General features: G+C 37.4%; 1 protein-coding gene across 3 annotated transcripts in view; it reads left to right on the top strand.

The window, feature by feature from the left end:
- The window catches only part of LOC124774870 (adenosine kinase), a 104,939-nt gene extending 86,024 nt beyond the window's left edge, over positions 1-18,915 (top strand). For all 3 annotated transcript variants that reach the window (XM_047249520.1, XM_047249519.1, XM_047249518.1), the window contains one exon: positions 14,002-18,915. In XM_047249520.1, the coding sequence (XP_047105476.1) occupies positions 14,002-14,129 (128 nt within the window). In that variant the 3' untranslated portion in view covers positions 14,130-18,915. The remainder of the gene's footprint in view (positions 1-14,001) is intronic.
- The last annotated feature ends 493 nt before the right edge of the window (positions 18,916-19,408 follow it).

The raw sequence follows: 19,408 nt of genomic DNA, 5'->3' as shown, positions 1-19,408 counted from the left end.
GAACATGCTGCCAAACATGATATCTTAATGACTGCTTCACAGCCTGTGCCATATGGATCCTTCCCACCAACACCAGCTTTTCTGAATTTCACAGGTGGGAACTTTCCCTGCAATACGTCCTACGTTCCCGTAATACTCCTGGCCTCAACCTTCATTAGTCACTGTCCTCACCCATCCAGCCCCCTCCCTGCACCCATTCCAGCACTACACAGCTGTCATTTCACTGCCACTCAGTCTTTTAATTTCTTTTATTTCTCTCCTTTCCGCTTCTTACCCCCTCCCCCTCCACACCTTCACTCCTGCCCTCCGTCTAAACTGCAACACCTGACTTTCCGCCACTCCCACCATACTACCCGTCCCCACCCCAGCCTCCTCCGTTCCCCCACCCAGTCGCCACTGGCATCATGCACTGGTGCTGCTTTTCACAGTGTGGTCTCAGCTCTCTGAGACTGCAGGCGTGTGTGCAAGTTGCGTTTGTGTGTGTGTGTGTGTGTGTGTGTGTGTGTGTGTGTGTGTGTGTGCGTGTGTGCGTGTGTGGATGTGTGTCTACTGCTGACAAAGGCCTTAATGGCCGAAAGCTTTAATTGTGTGAATCTTTATTGTGCCTATCGCGACTCAGCATCTCCGATATATGGTGAGCAGCAACTTTCCTTCTCTGGTATTGTTACATTCCATAGTGGCCTCAACAGTGATCCCTGGGGCACCCCCTACTTGACCGTACCCCACTCAGACTCCAAATCACAGCCATTCTCAACACTTGAATAATAGCCTTTTGCGGCCTGTTGCTATTGTAAGAGGTGAACCAGTTGTGAGCTACCCCCCGTGTTCCGTAGTGGTCCAACTTCTGGAGCAATATTTTGTGGTCAACACAATCAAACACCTTAGTTAAATAAAAAAATATGCCTAGTGTTTGAAACCGTTTGTTTGACCCATCTAGTACCTCACAGAGAAAAGAGAATATAGCATTTTCAGTTGTTAAACAACTCCTGACGCGGAACTGTACATTTGATAGCAAATCCTGTTATATAAAATGATCAGTTAACCTTACGTGCACAGCCTTTTCAATAACTTTAGCAAACACTGTGGCATAGAAATAGGTCTAAGATTGATTAGGAAAAAGTAGCAGATGAGTGTTGCTATTTAGGGAACAAAATAACTGATGATGGTCGAAGTAGAGAGGGTATAAAATACAGACTGGCAATGGCAAGAAAAGCGTTTCTGAAGAAGAGGAATGCATTAACGTTGAGTATAGATTTATGTGTCAGGAAGTCTTTTCTAAAACTATTTACCATGTATGGATGTGAAACATGGGAATAGTTTAGACAAAAAGAGAATAGAAGCTTTCAAAATGTGGTGCTACAGAAGAATGCTGAAGGTTACATGGGTAGATCATGTAACTAATGAGGTGGTACTGAATAGAATTGGGCACAACTTGAGCAGAGGAAGGGATCGATTGGTAGGACACGTTCTGAGGCATCAAGGGATCGCCAATTTAGTACTGGAGGGAAGTGTGGAGGGTAAAAATTGTAGAGGGAAACCAATAGATGAATACACTAAGCTTATTCAGAAGGATGTACAATGCAGTAGTTACTTGGAGATGAAGAAGCTTGCACAGGATAGAGCAGCATGGAGAGCTGCATCAAACCAGTTTGTGGACTGAAGACCGCAACAACAACAACAAATTGGGGCTCCATTGGGTTATGTATTGGGGGTGAAATTTTGTGATGGTAATTTTGAGAGTTTTTAATAGTCTCTGTATGTTTCTTTTGTTCCTCATGGTTGGATTACTGACTAATTTTATGATAGTGTTCTCATGTAGGAATTCTTGTGTTTTGCTGATTTATTCTGTTTGTCTCATAGCTACTAGTGTGTTTCCATGGGCAGCATGCACTACACTTTTGCAGATCACCTCATTTATGAAAATCATCACCCAAATAAGTCATCACTTCAGGAAAGCAGTAGTCTCTACCAGAACTTTACAACAAGATAGTACTACCACACAGAAAAAGCAGTAATACAAGGGAGGAAACTTTTGAGTGAATACGCCTGACACTTATACAGTAAAATACTATCTCTCTCTCTCACACACACACACACACACACACACACACACACACACACACACACACGAGCACTTGCACAAAACATGGCAAATCAAGTTTACTCCCATATCTTGTTCTGTGTATGAAAAGTATGATACTAATTGAGAGTGAGGTGTAAAATGTATGAAAAAAGTGTGTGTAGTTATAATCGAACAATAAATCGCGCCAATTATGTACAACAGGATGGAAAACGCAAATACAGCCCACACACCGCTAGTACTGTCAGAAAAATGTTTCATAATTAATAACTCTACAGCCAAATTGTTCAGACTAATTTGCAGGTGACGTGCTGTAAAACTATAAATAGGCATAAATGCAACCCAACCTATACAAATCAGCAATTGATGTATCCTGGGATTTTGTAAAAGTTAATTTAAACAGCAAGACACTTGGAATGCAAACAGCTAAACGAAATCTTAAGTTATGTGGCCAAAGCAAAAGGTTTGCTCCTTGTGTGCTTAAAAAAACAGGTGCTCAATTTTCAGCAAAATAAAACATACCCTGAATTAACAATAACAAAAAAACGTGAGGCCATTTCAGTGCATTACACAGGGAATAAAGTCATACACACGAAACGCTAATGAAAATGAGGAAAGAAACACAAAACGGAAAATGCAACCACATTGTGAATCCACAACACAAATTAGTAAAGAAGTCTGGATGGGTGCCCAACACTATGTAACTGACATAAAATTAGCAATTGACATAAAACTAACAAAACAGTGTAAAAACTTATATTACATAACATTGGGACTAGACTACAACACTACCTCATTCTATTCTCAACCACTGCTTCCTTTCCACTTCCGCAGACTATTTATAACTACAGTGTAATTTTGATACAAGTTGTAGATAACCTTTTGCTCCTTGTACAGGGTGTTTGCAAATTAAGTATGCTATAGTAACCTTTAATTTTGAAAAAGGCAAATAACTTACAGAAATGTTTTATACAGAACTGCCATACGCAAATGATTTATTCCAACAGTCATCCTGGCGTCGCATAACAAAGCAGAGAATGCACGTTGTTGTATATGGTTTCATTAATCACGTTCCACTTCTACAGTTTAGAGACAATTCAGGACAAAATATTGCAAGCTACCAAGTGAAAGACAAACTGTTGTTAATTAATACAATCATTTCACCGAAACTGGCTGTGTATCACATGGGACGCCAAGTCATGGTCATTCAGAAGTCTCTAACACAGCAATTGCACATGTTTGGCAGTCTTTCTTTCTACACTCACACTAGGCACATTCAATTCCAAAATGGCACATCTTGTTGATTTACCTGGACTATGAATGTAAGACTGCCGAACTTGTCTTAGAGAATCAAAGCTTTTAACAAAACACTTTATTTATGATCACTTGATAAAGATTGTGAATCTGACAGTGTTCTTTTCAATATTTTTGTGCAGAAACTAAAATTTTTACCAAGTACTAACTTCAGCAGCACATATGCTTATTTGCTGCATAAAACTATTTTTTATGGTGGTGCAACAAGTACACAGAAATCACTGTGTATTTGGCATCCTTCCCATTCCGATTCACCTCATGCCCTTCTGGCTAGCACCACATGTGAGGACGTTAAATCTACAACACACATCTGCTCCAGACGGAAGTGACTCAATGCAGCATGCATTTTTATTTTGACGTATTTAGGTGTTTTGTATTATAACTTGGAGTATACCATTTCAAAATGACGGCACATTGAAAATTAACATTTCACTCTTTTCATTATATGTCATTGACGAATCATCAATGAAGTAAGCCTTCAAGTGAGTGGAACTTCGTTGTGAATGTAGTACAAGTATGTTCTGCAATATTCAATATTGTTTACATTTCTGTCTGATCAAAAAATGAAGAATGAAATAAATATTTGGTTGCTTATTTCCAAATATGTGGCAATTTCAGAGTATGTTCTTAGTCAGGAATCTTGGAGGACAACTTAAATACATAATTCCTTGCTTGTCACAAATATTTGGTTATTCATTTCCGAATATGTCACTATGTTCGAGGGTGTGGTTAAGTAGGAACTTTCTGAGAACAGCTTAAATTGCTGCAAGTGAAACGAGTAGCAATGACATTAATGTTCCTTGTTGCCAAACATATTTAACCGTTTAGGAAAAGTGGAGGACAGGGGTTGTCCAGGATAAGAAAAGAGCTGTACAGACCTTCTTGCTGACCATGCGGAATGCCATGAGCTGTTGGCGAATCCACTTCTCGTAAGCAACCCAGTCTTCCGCTTCAGGGGGGAGGGAGCTTACAGTGGGAGCAGAGGCTGGTTCAGCATAACCTATAACCATTCCAATATGGCTGCAGTACACTGCTGTTGTTGGGTGATTGGCTAAAGTAGAGCTGACAACTAAAAGTAGATCTGAATTGCAGTGAATCCTCAGGATCCAGAACATCCTACCCTCACTAATTAACTGTATTGGGTCGTGGAGTGAAAACAAGACTACACAGAGAGTAATAACATGACTGGAATACATTTGACAACTGAGAGCTCGGAGGCCTGAGTCTATACATGTAAAGATACAATTTCTGGCAGGTGTCGCTGCTGTCACACTGCGCATGTGTGTCAGGCTTGATGACAAGGGGTTACTACACCCACCCCACCCCACCCCAGCAAGGACCATGGTTCATAGTCCTTTCCATTCTTGGGAATTGGAATTACTGCATTCTTTGTGAATTTTTTAAATATTTTGCAAGTCTAAGAGCAGCCCTCTCTCTTTTACTAATAAAATTAGTGTTAAAAATTGCAATCAGTCAGGGTCAGAGAAATGTGCAACCTACTAGAAATTTGGCTTCGTGACATGTTAAAGGGGTGACCACATGTCACTTCATTTACCACACTTAAGCCAGCTTGGTTGTAGAATTGTTGTTTTCTCGCAGTTGATGAGAATTGCAAATTACGAGAACATTTGCAAATAAAATTAATAAAATAGAAAAGTTAGGTAATTGAAGACAACAAGTATTTATGATTGATATTGAATAACATTTTTTTTAATTCAATAAAACCAATTAACATAAAAATAAAAGTGACCAGTTATTTGTGACAGTCTTTTGATGATGTTTCACATAACACCTCTGAATTTACAATACTTGACCGTACTAACATGGCAAATGACTTTATTAATATCTGATTTAAAAGTATTTAATTAACCTACTAAAAACATTGAATATTGTAAAGTAACTAAGGCAGAAAACATGTAATGGATGTGCCTATGCTGTGTTCACTGCGTAATATATGTTACTGTTTGAATTATATATTCTGGCTTAATTTGTTTGACTGCAGTTTTGTTTGTTGCTTGTAACACTATAACTATTTAGTACATTAAAGCATGGTATTCGGAGGCTTTACTGTAAAGAAATGTGTTTCATTTGCCACCTCATTTGCATTTGTAACACCTCAGGTTCTCATATATTAATTTGTTAAGGAAATTAGTTTAAATGACTGTAAGTAATAGTGCTATGACTTGTGTAGCTTTTTTGCATATAAAGACATCTTAAGAGGCAATGGACACTTGTCTTTGGAACACTCAATTTGCTAGATTTGGAATTAATGTTGCACTACTAGGTCATGTGACTCTAAATATCCAAGATATTTACATAGACATATTTATTTCAGTGAGAATACTCAGCATGACACCCTTTCTATTCTATGCTTGTGGATGTGTTATATGTTGATGGCAGTGAGATCCACTGTGTGTTTACATGTCTGTCTTGCCTTGTCTTTACCAGACAGCCTGTAGCAATCACTCTGCCCTTTGGGCAAGACTGTCACCAACTTGCTGTTAGGTGCACTTGTGTAAAAATGAGCATTCCTGTGTATGCCCTCATTGCCATTACCTTACGTGTCTCATATATTTTGCATACAAGGTGGAATAGTTTTGTTGTTGTATGTTCTCCCAAAAATATATGTAATTTGGAGGAAATGTCACCTACTTCAGGTGCCTTGTTTCGACTCAGGTCCTTCGGCACTTTGCGAAATGTCTCTCACAGTTCTATATTTCCCATCTCCTCTTCACCTAATTCCTCTTCCCTCCCAATGATAATGTCTTCAAGGCCAACGCCCTTGTCGAAGAGGGTGAAGGACCAGACAGAGGTTCAGGGCATTACCTTGCCCGTGAGATGGGAAACTGCTCCCAAAAGGTGGAAGAATCAGCAGTTATCAACAGTGTGAGGATGCAGAAGAAAATGGAAACCACTGCATTAAAAGACATGTAATGTGTATTCTCACGGCATGTGGCCTGTAATAAGAAAAGTGTCATGATGATCTCTCCATTGGCAAAAAATTCTGAATTAGTCCCCCTTTTGGATCTCCAGGAGGGTACTGCCAAGAGGGAAGTGACCATGAGAAAAAGATTGAATAACCTACGGAAAGGTAACTTTCTATGAATAGGGGATTGCAATATCAGAAGTTTGAATATGGTAGGGATGCTAGAAAATGTGAAAAGGGAAATGTTTAAGGCATAATCTAGATACAGTAGTGGCCAGTGAAGTGAAATGGAAAGAAGACAAGTATTTCTGGTCAGATAAGTATAGGGTAATATCAACAGCAGAATGAAATGGTACAACAGGAGTAGGATTTATTATGAATAGGAAGTTGGGGCAGAGAAGAGATACTGTGAATAGTTCAGTGATTGGGTTTTTCTCATCAGAATTGACAGCAACCCAACACTAACAACATTAGTTCAGGTTTACATGACGACGGCAGAAGCAGGAGATGAAGACACAGAGAATGTATATGAAGATATTGAACAGATAATGGAGTACACAAAGGGAGATGAAAATCTAATAGTCATGGGAAATTGAAATGTGAGTGTAAGGGAAGGAGTAAGAGAAAGGCTTACGGGAGAATATGAACTGTAGGTCATAGGAACGAGAGAGAAGAAAGACTAATGGACTTCTGCAATAAATTGCAGCTAATAAAGTGAATACACAGTTCAAAAATCACCACAGGAGGAAGTGCACGTGGAAAAGGCACGGAGATAAGGGAAGATTTCACTTAGATTACATCATGGTCAGCCAGAGATTCTGAAATCAGATATTGGCTTGTAAGATGTACCCAGGAGCAGATACAGACTCAGATCACAATTTAGTAATGAGAAGATTAGGCTAAAGTTTAAGAGACTAGTCAGGTAGAATCAGAGCGCAAAGAAGTGGGAATGGAAGGTCGTAGAAATGAAGAGACGTGCTTGGAAGTTCTCTGAGGCAGAAGACCCAGAGATAATGAATAGCTCAGTAAGCAGTTCAGTTGAAGGGGAATGGACATCTCTAAAAAGGGCACTCACAGAAGTTGGAAAGAAAAACATAGGTACAAGGAAGCTAACAGCAAAGAGAGAACAGTCTACACCTACATCTACGTGATTACTCTGCTATTCACAATAAAGTGCCTGGCAGAGGATTCAATGAACCACCTTTAGGTTGTCTCTCTACCGTTCCACTCTTGAATGGCACGCAGGAAAAACAAGCACTTACATTTTTCTGTGCGAGCCCTGATTGCTCTTATTTTATCATGATGATCGTTTCTCCCAATGTAGGTGGGTGCCAACAGAATGTTTTTGTTTTAATGATTGCCACTCCAATTCACGTATCATGTCTTGTGACACCATCTCCCGTATTTTGCGATAATACAAAATGAGCTGCCCGTCTTTGTACTTTTTTGATGTCACCTGTCAGTCCCACCTGATGCGGATCCCACACCGCACAGCAATACTCCAGAATAGGGTGGACAAGCGCGGTGTAAGCAGTCTCTTTAGTAGACCTGTTGCACCTTCTAACTGTTCTGCCAATGAATCACAGTCTTTGATTGGCTCTACCCACGACAGTATTTATGTGATTGTTCCAATTTAGAATATTTGTAATTGTAATCCCTAAGTATTTAGTTGAATTTACAGCCTTCAGATTTGTATGACTTATCGCGTAATCGAAATTTAGCAGATTTCTTTTAGTACTCATGTGAATAACTTCTCTCTTTCCTTTATTCAGGGTCAGTTGCCACTTTTCACACCATACAGATATCTTATCTAAATCATTTTGCAATTTGTTTTGATCATCTGATGACTTTAAAAGACAGTAAATAACAGCATCCTTTGAAAACAATCTGAGTTGGCTATTGAGATCAGGAATAATAGAGGGCCTGTAGCACTTCCTTGGGGAACGCCGGATATTATTTCTGTTTTACTCAATGACTTTCTGTGTATTACTACAAACCTTGACCTTTCTGACAGGAAATCACAAATTCAGTTTCACAACTGAGGTGATATTCCAAGGGCATGCAGTTTGGTTAGAAGACGCTTGTGAGGAACGGTGTTGAGAGCCTTCTGGAAATCTAAAAAGTGTGCAATCAATTTGACATCCCTTGTCGATAGCACTCATTACTTCATGAGTTTAAAGAGCTTGCTATGTTTCGCAAGAACGATATTTTCTGAATCCATGCTTACTACGTGTCAATAAATCATTTTCTTCGAGGTACTCCATAATGTGCAAACACAGCATATGTTCCAAAACCCTACTGCAAATCGATGTTAGTGATATGGGCCTGTAATTCAACGGATTACTGCTACTTCCATTTTTGGGTATTGGTGTGACTGCAGCAACTTTCCAGTCTTTAGGTACGGATCTTTCTGTGAGCGAGCAGTTGTATGTAATTGGTAAATACAGAGCTATTATATCAGCATACTCTGAGGGTAACCTGACTGGTATACAGTGTGGACCATAAGCCTTGCTTTTATTAAGTGATTTAAGCTGCTTTGCTACACTAAGGATATCTACTTCTGTGTTTCTCATCTTGACAGTTGTTTTTGATTGGAATTCAGAAATATTTACTTCATCTTCTTTGGTGAAGGAGTTTTGGAAAATCGTGTTTAATAACTCTGCTTTAGTGGTGCTGTCATCAGTGACTTCACCATTGTTATCGCGAAGTGAAAGTATTGATTGCCTCCTGCCACTGGTGTGCTGTAAGTATGACCAGAATCTCTTTGGGTTTTCTGCCAGATTTCGAGCAGAGTTTCGAACTTCTGCAAAACTTTTCCAGTCTTGGGGATTTTGAATTCTTTTAAATTTTGCATGCTTTTTTGGCTGCTTCTTCAACAGCGATATGACCCGTTTTGTGTACCATGGGGGATCAGTACCATCACTTATTAATTTATGTGGTGTTTATCTCTCAATTGCTGTCGATACTATCTCTTTGAAATCATTCCACAACTTTTCTACACTTACATGATCAGATTAGAAGGAGTGCAGACTGTATCTTAAAAAGGCGTTAAGAACATTTTTATCAGCTTTTTTAACAGATGTGCTTTGCATTTCTTTTTGATGGTTGTTGGAGTTATGGTATTCAGCCTAGCAGCTACTGCCTTGTGGTTGCTAATCCCTGTATTCATCACGATACTCACTATTTGTCGAGGATTATTTGATGCTACGAGGTCAAGTATGCTTTCGCAACCATTTACGCTTCGAGTGGGCTAATGAACTAATTGTTCAAAATAATTTTCTGAGAAAGCATTCAGTACAATTTCAGATGACGTTTTACGCTTGCCGCCGGCTGTAAACGTATAATTTTTCCAGCATATCGAGGGTAGATTAAAGTCGCCACCGACTATGAGTGGGGTACCTATTTGAAATGAGACTCAAGTTTTTATTGAACTGTTCAGCAACTATATCTTCTGAGTCAGAGGGTCAGTAAAATGAACCAATTAATAGTTTAGTCCAATTGTCAAGTATAACCTTTACCCATACTATTTCGCAGGAACTATCTACTTCAATTTCACTACAAGGCAAACTACTTCTGACAGCAATAAATACTCCACCTCCAATTGTATTTAATTGATCCTTTCTGAACACTGTTAGAGCATTAGAAAAAAATTCTGATGCGCTTATTTCCCCAGCTTTCTGTACCTATAACTATTTGAGCTTCAGTGCTTTCTATTAGGCCTTGGAGTTCTGGTTCTTTCCCAACACAGCTACGACATTTACAACTACAATACCGATCGTTTCTACAACTAACTTAGTGTGATTTACCTGCCCCCTTCTAGACGGACACCCTTTCTGTGGTTCCCTGATGCCCTCTTGACAGGAGGGCGCCAGAGAAGAACTGCTGTTGTTCTCTATATTCATAAATGATTTGGCGGACAGGGCAGGCAGCAATCTGTGATTGTTTGCTGATGATGCTGTGGTGTACAGTAAGGGGTCGAAGTTGAGAGGCTGTAGGAAGACACAAGATGACTTGAACAAAATTTTTAGTTGGGGTGATGAATGTCAGCTAGCTCTAAATGTGGGAAAACATGAGTTAATGTGGATGAGTAGGAAAAACAAACCTGTGATGTTCAGATAAATCATTAGTAGTGTACTGCTTGACACAGTCATGTCCTTTAAATATCTGGGCATAACGTTGCAAAGCATATTTTAGGAAAGAGTGGTTCACCTGTAAAGGAAATCGCATATAGGACACTTGTGTGACCTATTCTTCTGAACTACTGATTGCGTGTTTGGTATCCGTACCAGGTCGGATTGAAGGAGGACATTGAAGCAATTCAGAGGCTGGTTGCTACATTTGTTACCAGTAGGTTTAAATGTTGCGGAGACACTTTGAGAACTCAAATGGGAGTCCCTGAAGAGAAGGCGACATTCTTTTCGAAGAATGCTACTGAGAAAATTTAGAGAACCATCGTTTGAAGCTGACTGCCAAATGGTTCTACTGCTGCCAACATACATTGCACGTAAGGACCACAAAGATCAGATTCGAGAAACTAGGGCTCATACAGAGACATATAGAGTCCTTTTTCCCTTGGGAGTGGAACAGGAAAGAAAATGGCTAGTAGTGGTACAGGACATCTTATGCCACCCATTGTATGGTGGCTTTCAGATTATCTGTGTAGCTGTAAATGTAAACTGTGGGTAACAGAAGAAATACTTCAGTTGATTGGTGAAAGAAGGAACTACAGAAATGTTCATGGAAATTTAGAAATGTAGAAATACAATTCACTTAGGAATAAAATCAGTAGGAAGTACAGGGAAGCTAAGGTGAAATGGCTACATGAAAAAATGGGGAGAAATCAAAAAAGAAATTTTTATCAGAAAGACAGAACCAGCATATATGAAAGTCAAAACATCATTTGGGGAAATTGAAAACAGTGACTGTAACATTTAGAGTTCAGTGGGAATTCCACTGTTAAATGCAGAGGGGAGAGCAGTTAGGTGGAAAGAGTACACTGAAGGCCTCTATGAGGGGGGAGGATTTGTCTGATGATGTGAGAGAAGAAGAAACAGGAGTTGATGGGGAAGAGATGGAGGATCAAGTACTAGTCAGAATTTAAAACAGCTTTGGATGACTTAAGATCAAATGAGGCAGAAGGGATAGACAACATTCTATCAGAATTTTTAAAATCGTTAACAGGAATGCCAACAAAACCACTATTAATGTTGGTTTGGAGAATGTGTGTGACTGTCAATATACCATCAGACTTTCAGGGAAACATCACCTGTACAATTCCGAAGACAGCAAGAACTGACAATTGCGAGAATTAATGCACATTCAGCTTAGAAAAGAAAATTCAGGAGCTGTTAGATGATGATCAGTTTGGCTTTAGGAAAGGTAAAGGCACCAGAGAGGCAGTTCTGACATTGTGGTTGATAGTGGAAGCAAGACTGATGAAAAATCGACATGTTCATAGGATTAGTCTCTCTGGAAAAATCATTCGGCAATGTAAAATGGTGCAAGATGTTCAAAACTGAGAAAAATAGGGATATGCTGTTAGGGAAAATGGGTAATGTACAGTAAATATACAGCACGTAGATGAACCATGAGGTATCAATTAAGGCTGGAAGACCAAGAATGAAGTGCTCAGATTAAAAAGGGTATAAGTCTGAGATGTAGTCTTTTGCCCCTACTCTTCAATCTGTACATCAAAGAAGCAATGGCAGAAATTAAAGAAAGGTTCAAGAGTGGGATTAAAAATCAAGATGAAAAGATATCAGTAATAAGATTCGCTGATGATATTGCTGACCTCAGTGAAAGTGAGGAAGAAAAAGATCTGTTGAATAGAATGGTCTAATGAGTACAAAATATGGAATAAGAGTTAATTTAAGAAAGAAAAAAGTAATGAGAAGTGGCAGAAATGAGAACAGCAAAAAATTTGACCTCTGAGTTTGGATCACAAAGTTGAAATTCTGCTACCTAGGAAGTAAAATAACCCATGATAGACAGAGCGAGGAGGACATAAAAAGCAGACGAGCCCTGGCAAAAATAGTATTCCTGACCAAGAGAAGCCTGCTAATATCAAACAAAAGTCTTAATGTGAGGAAGAAATTTCCGAGAATGTGTGTTTGGAACACATCACGACATTGGCTGGTAGCGAAACATGGACTGTGAGAAAACCAGAACAGGAAAGACTCGAAGCATTAGAGATGTGGTGCTACAGAAGAATGTTGAAAATTAGGTGGACTGATAAAAGTTAAGAACTGATTGAGACTCTCCACAGAAATGGTGAGGAAAGTGATGGATGGAAAACACTGACAAGAAGGGACAAGTTTATACGACTCCTGTTAAGACATCAGGGAATAATGTCCATGCTACTAGAGGGGGCTGTAAGGGAAGACATAGACTGGAATACATCCAGCAGATAATTGAGGATGTAGGTTGCAGTTGCTACTCTGAGATGAAAAGGTTGGCACAGGAGAGGAAATCGTTGCGGATCATATCAGACCAGTCACAAGGCTGATGATATAAAAAGGCAAGAAGAAGTCTTCTCTTGTGTACAGTCCAATAATACACATCTAGTTTTCTCAGATAGAACATTTGGTCTGGGTGTTCAGCACAGTGTTTAGATTGAAGTCCACAGCCACAACACTTGAACTGTGATATGCTAGCATTTGTACGAGAGTGTAACATTCAGACTTTAATCCATATATCTTGTCAATTACTTCTGTCTACGACTCAAGATTTGCTGCCTTGTGTGATCAAAATCACCATCTGTCAGCTTGTTATGTGGCCAGTGGTTGCCACATTTTTCCTGTTGCACAATATCAACAGTGTTTTTAATGAATATTAGTTCATCCACTAAGCATCTTTTGGATATTATTTGCAATAAATTGGCATGGTGTGAGCTTTGCGTGTACCTTACACCACCTTGTACCTTGATTCAGTGGTCCACATCAACTATCTTAAATTTCATATGTAACTTTATTCTGTTAAAGAGCCGATAGCAAAGATTGCTCTGCTTACGTGTGTCCAATTAAGTTTTCCTCTCAACCTCTTTTTGTTTCGTCAAATTTTTCACCCATTTCTTTTCATCTCATTCTCTCCCATTTCACAGCAGTTGTAAAACAGGAAATATGTATGAGATAATGTCTAAATAATTAGCAATTGTTGGCTTTACATTTAGAGATAGTAATGAAAATTCGAGTGATTTAACTCTGCTGGATAAATAAAGATTACTGTATGTTGTTCTATTACATTTTTACTGTATTTTTGGTATTGTAACCACAATGAAAAACACATTTATCATTAGAGCTGGTTATCTAAGTAAAGGTTGAAGGCTGACATTAGTTTCGTACATTCTGAAGATCTGGTAGTGTGACAGTGAGCTTCCAGCAGAATTAGAATCTGTAAACAACAATGTTTTTTTTAAAAAATAAAATTGAGAGTGCCACCTATTTATGCTTCTCCCTGTTGAGTTACAAAAACAAAACACTTCCGCTAAATGGTTGTCCATTTCTTTTACAAGCTGTGAGTGACTGCCCTGATAAAAGGAGACATTTTTGTAAGAATCGATCAAAAGCTTTTGCTCCCAGCATCCTCCACAAAAGGGCCATCTTACAGTTTGTGATTACTACACTTAGAAGCTACATCTAGATCACTATTGTTTTTCCATCTAATATTCTGCTCCTTGTTGCAGGTTTCCTGTCTCAACTAGTTTTAGGAAAACCAGTTGAGACATGCATCCGCTGTGGCGTTTATGCTGCAACTGAGATTATTCAGCGTTATGGCTGTACTTATGAAGGGGTAGCAAATTTTGTGGAATGAGTCAAGTATATTTTTAAGCTGAATATTTTGTTACAGCACACTGCAGACATTGTTTTTTATAGTATTACCTCAGATCTGCTCCCTCTTTCTACACCCTTCATTTAAATATTAATTTAACATATACAAATTTATTGAACAAAAGGGAAGTATGTACAGGAAATGTATTTTATATGATGTGTTCCTTAATATTTAAGGAGACAGATTAAGAAAACTGTTTTTAAATAATTGGGCAGTATGTCATGGGTCAGGAAATTTTCTTAGGATAAAAGTATCCTGTGTACGTTAATTTAAGTATCTAGTCCATGTAGGCAGCACCTTTTTTTATGATAATTGCTGGTCACAGGAGTGTTCCTTAATTGTATTACATTACTAAAAAACAAGAAGAGCTTTTAGTACATCATCCATTGATAAGTGAGAAATTAACTGTGTGTGCCATTGAATAAACAACCAAGTAAAATCCTGGGTCATGTTACAGTCTAAATTTATGAAGGGAACCAAATGAAAACATTTTTCCCCATTATTGCATAATTTAACAAAATTGATACAGTAGCCCATAATTTTTCTACATAATTTCCAATGTGTTCGGTACACATCATTTTCCTAAAAGTTTCGAAGTGCATAGATAGTTGTAAACAATTCTTCTGACAGAGCATAACATAGCATGCCGAACTTCATGTGATCTGTATGTATTTCCTCATGACGCTTCTCAGAGCTGTCCAGTGTTTTTAAAAGCCACTGAACATAAGGTCTGGTAAGTTAAATGTACATTTCAGACATTTAAAATATGCATATTTGCTGGATATAATATTTGTTTGTATACAGACTGAGGAAGGCAGTACTGCACTTGAGACAGTTGACTTATATTTGTTAAGAGCACAGTTAAAATTGCGTATTGCTGTCCTCAGTCAGTTTTTCCATATTTTCTTCTTAAATAGCTCCATGCAAATGCCTGGAAGGGTCATGCAAAAACAGCTGTAGCCAAATTCTTATCTGGCTCCTCCCAAAAGTTGTCTGCCACTCTTGGGTCCTACCTGTTTCTGTCATTAGTCAGCACATGTGTGTTCTTTGCTTTATATCTATCGTTCCCTGCTCTGAAAGTGAGTATCGATGTCCGTTCTGACCTTATTCTCGCATCAGTTATGCGTATGAGTGTGGCAGCCATTTTGATTCAACTATTCTGTTGGTGCTGTGTTCTAGTTATAGATGATAGGTAGTGAATCACTTACAAAACAGATGAAACACTGTTTCCAGCTTAAAAGCAAAAAGCAAAACTGTGCTTCTGTCTTGAAACTGCCTTGTAAAAAATTGTCATTTGATTCTTTCTGATACATGACTTGCAAGCTATGTCATGACTGCTGTGTCCCAAAATTGTTGAGGACAGTCAGGTATTTCCTAAGGCAGAGCAGAATACATTTTGGTAATTGACTTTATTTCTTGAGAATAACCAGTAACAATACTTAAATTTTTCTAATTAATACCTAAAGATATCATTGCCATCCGCCCTGCCAAGGACCGTATATTATGATGTTTTAAAATTTATCTCGGTACTTCATGGTTGATATCAGGTTTACAGATAAATACCTACATTTGATGAAGTTGTATTTATAAAAGTAATTATCTGCAGTGCTGTGGAATATATCTGAGAAGAAATGATGAAAATTAGATGAATTGTGGAGAAATGTCAAATATTATAAATGCATGGAGTCTAGCCTTCTTTGTATGTGCTACTACAGTGAAAGCTAGTGAGGTACTTTTTATTGTTACTATTACTTTATAAACAAATCTAGAGAAACTGAAAATAATCATGAAGTATTTAAAAGTTTTAGAAAGTGCACACACACTGTGTAAAGAGGTGGAAGAACAAAGGTACACTGAAATGTATCACAAAGGTTGTCCTATACCATTGTGAAGTCTACTGTTTACTTGTTTATCAATATGTTGTTTTGTGAGAAGATATTTTGTACAAAATAAGTACTTAATTCGTAGTTTTAGTTTACCTTACAAATCATACCTGTGTGACTGTTTCCTATTTTATTTATGTTTGGGGCTTGCTTTTGCCATGATCCTCTTATACAAAAATAATTTATATTAATAATTGATATTTGTCAGTTCCCTATGAATTGAAGTGCTTCTCGTGATATCCAAACTCAATTGTAGTTTTATTTCAGTTGTGTATTTTAAACTTGAATTTTCATTATTAAGATTGGTTTGGTCTTAAAGTCTCCCACAAAACAAAATATATCCTGGGTAATAGGAAGAGCAGTTCCATGCAATTTAGCAAAGATATTTATTAGGCAATATTTATAGTTACATTATTCAAACACAAACCTTTCATATTCAGGAATGTCTCTTTATTTACCAGTTTCACATTTTAAAGAACTGAAGGTAAAACTTTAAAACATAATTTCTGCTGTTCTCCCATACATGAAGATTGAGGGTATTATTCCACAGCTCGTCTTCTAGTGCTAAGTGTTGCACCCTCTATATCAAGGGGATCTCGTGTTCAGTTCCCAGCCATGTTGGAGATTTTCTTTGGCCAAGAACTGGGTGTTTGTGTTGTCCTCACCATTACATCTCATCTTCAAAATGGAAGTCACCGAAGTGGCATCAACTAGAAACATTTGTCCTGTGTGGACGAACATCTCTAGACAGGGTCTCCCAACTAATAATGCCATATGATCACATCATTTTGTTCCTTACGTTTGGCAATCATTCAGTACAAAATTTACAAAAGCAAAACAGTTTCCTTGCACCCTTCATTTTTACTACACAGCAGTATACAGTGTCTTCCCCCAGACTCCCCCCTCCCATAAAAAAATGTACTCTTGGTAACAGGCAGAGCAGTTCCATGCAATTTAGCAAAGCTGTTAAAACAAATGACCCTACTGTAATGCCATTCCTGAAAAATAATTTACATTTCAGTTACTGTTTTCGTTTTCACATGTGTCTACAACAATGTTGAAAAAGAAACTTTGATGTTAAACAGGTGGATGATGGAACAGATTCAGCAAGACCCGTTATATATTTTGTTGCCGTTAGGATCATAATGAGTTTAATAAAGCCAATCATTCAGTGATTTAATTGAGATTGCAATTAAATTAATGAATTCACGTAGTACAGGAGAGTGTTCATGGGATTACATTTTAATAACTAAAAAATCTATTCTGTCTAATAAGTATTTAACAAACTTGATGCTGAGACATTTGTGAAAGGCTGTAATAATTCTCAGTCATTATATAGGGGCTCATTTCGAGAATACTGAGGCCTCAGGCTTGTACTTCAATTTGCGTGTCATAGTAACTGTCCTTGAAACAGTTGTCTATAAATTTTCTGTGATATTACACAAAAATAAAGAACATTTTAGGAATAATACAATGTTCTGTGATAGTGGATTATTGAATGTCATATAGTTCCAGGCAATGTGTTAAATGTGGTGAATTGTGATTGCAGGTCATTTAATCTCATAACTTTTAGCTTACTTGTTAAACTGCCTTAATTTACTGATAACAGTAAGATTAATAACCTCTTTATTTAGGTTTCAGTACAGTATGAAGTCTGAGAATACGTTTTAGACCAATTACTACTTTAAATCAAAAGTTGTACAATTTAGTAATTAACTATAGTTTTCAATGTTCTTCAATGGAGTAATAGTACCAGATGTGATTAATTTATATGGAGTATTTCAGGTATTAATGAAAATTTATGAGCATGTAATTTAGTTACAAAATAGTGGCAGTGCTGCATAATATTGTTGACACTTGTGGAGCCATGCGACACTTCTGTATTCTTACTTCATAACTGGTTTTGCTGTAGCTTTTCCAAAGTTGGTTACTTCTCCACAGTTTGTGACATCGCCCCAAGAATGGTTATTGGTAATAACTTGTACACTGGACAGACAAGGCCAGAGAGCTTTTGAGGTGAAAATATCACCTCCAAGAAAATAAAATGGGCAAAGGTCCTCTCTTTTTTTTATTCAGATTCATAACTGACTTCATTTTTCACTATACAGTGTTTTAATAATGTTGTTGCACATTCTGAAAGAGTCAGTTGAATCTTAAAACCTAGTATCCACAGTCAAGTCTTTATAATCATCATAATATGTCATTTCATTTTTTTTCTCCTTTGTTATCAACACTGCAGCCTATTGAACAATATTATGTTTAAACATTCCAAAATTGTGCTTTTAGTTGACCAAATATCATATTTGGACTTGTTGCTCAAAATAATTGCACAAATGTTGCAGTGATGATTTACTGAGGAAAATTTCTCATGAGTAAGATGAAATGTGAAATGAATCTCATTTTAGCATTAAATGCCTACATGTATTGTACTGCCTACTAGAGCAGAACAATAAAATTCTAGTTTGTATTTACATTTCCTTGTTTCCACCCAAATTTTCCAAGTATCACACATAGAGTATTTGAAAAGTATATTGTACCCTTTACAAGCTTTTTGGAAGAGATTATTTTTATTCCAAGATTTCCTGTAATTGTAGCATCCTGTGAAGATCATTGTTTACACAGATTATTTAAAGTATGAATTGTGTTCTGATGGATATCTGTGCCTTTAATTGTATAAAATTGTGATTTTTATACATTCTGTAAAATGCTAATGTTTCTATTGTCACACAGCACTGCCTTCATGTGAAATATGTCTGTAACTGTGAAAAACTGTTTTCATTTTTGAAAACATTTGTTGACTTTCATATTTTTTGTGTATAACTACTTGCTGACAAATCGGGATTCATAAATAAAATATGCTATGGTTGGCATAACACTTTAGTGTACTCGTCTCTTTATTTTGTTTTCACTTCGTAAATTGCTGAGCTCCATAGGTACCTTTAAAATTATAGTACACAGATGAAGTGGGAAGAAAACAGTCAATCAGAACACAACCACTGTCCAAATTGACCACAGATATTATTGATCATTTCAATTCTGCTGTTATGTACATACAACATTTGCAAATGCGCTATATTTTATTTGTAACATATTTGTTAAGTGGAATTATGAAATGGAAACATCTAGTAATTTAAGAATGACTGCAGGAGACACAACTCTTTGTTTTAGCCTGTATAAGTCTATTGGCAATAATTGAGTTCATGCAAATAGTGAAAGAGGCTCGATTTGGTTGGAGAAACATTCTTAAAGTTAATGGGTAAGGAGACTAGATGAGAAAGAAAAGTAAAGTTGAGAGACTAATTATAATTAGAGCCACACCAAGATTCACTTTGTTAATTTATACCCGGCAACATAACTCAAATGGCAAGAATAATGAAA

Source organism: Schistocerca piceifrons, chromosome 2 (assembly GCF_021461385.2).
Source record: "Schistocerca piceifrons isolate TAMUIC-IGC-003096 chromosome 2, iqSchPice1.1, whole genome shotgun sequence".
NCBI lineage: Eukaryota > Metazoa > Arthropoda > Insecta > Orthoptera > Acrididae > Schistocerca > Schistocerca piceifrons.
This window is presented reverse-complemented; position numbering and strand designations above follow the sequence as displayed.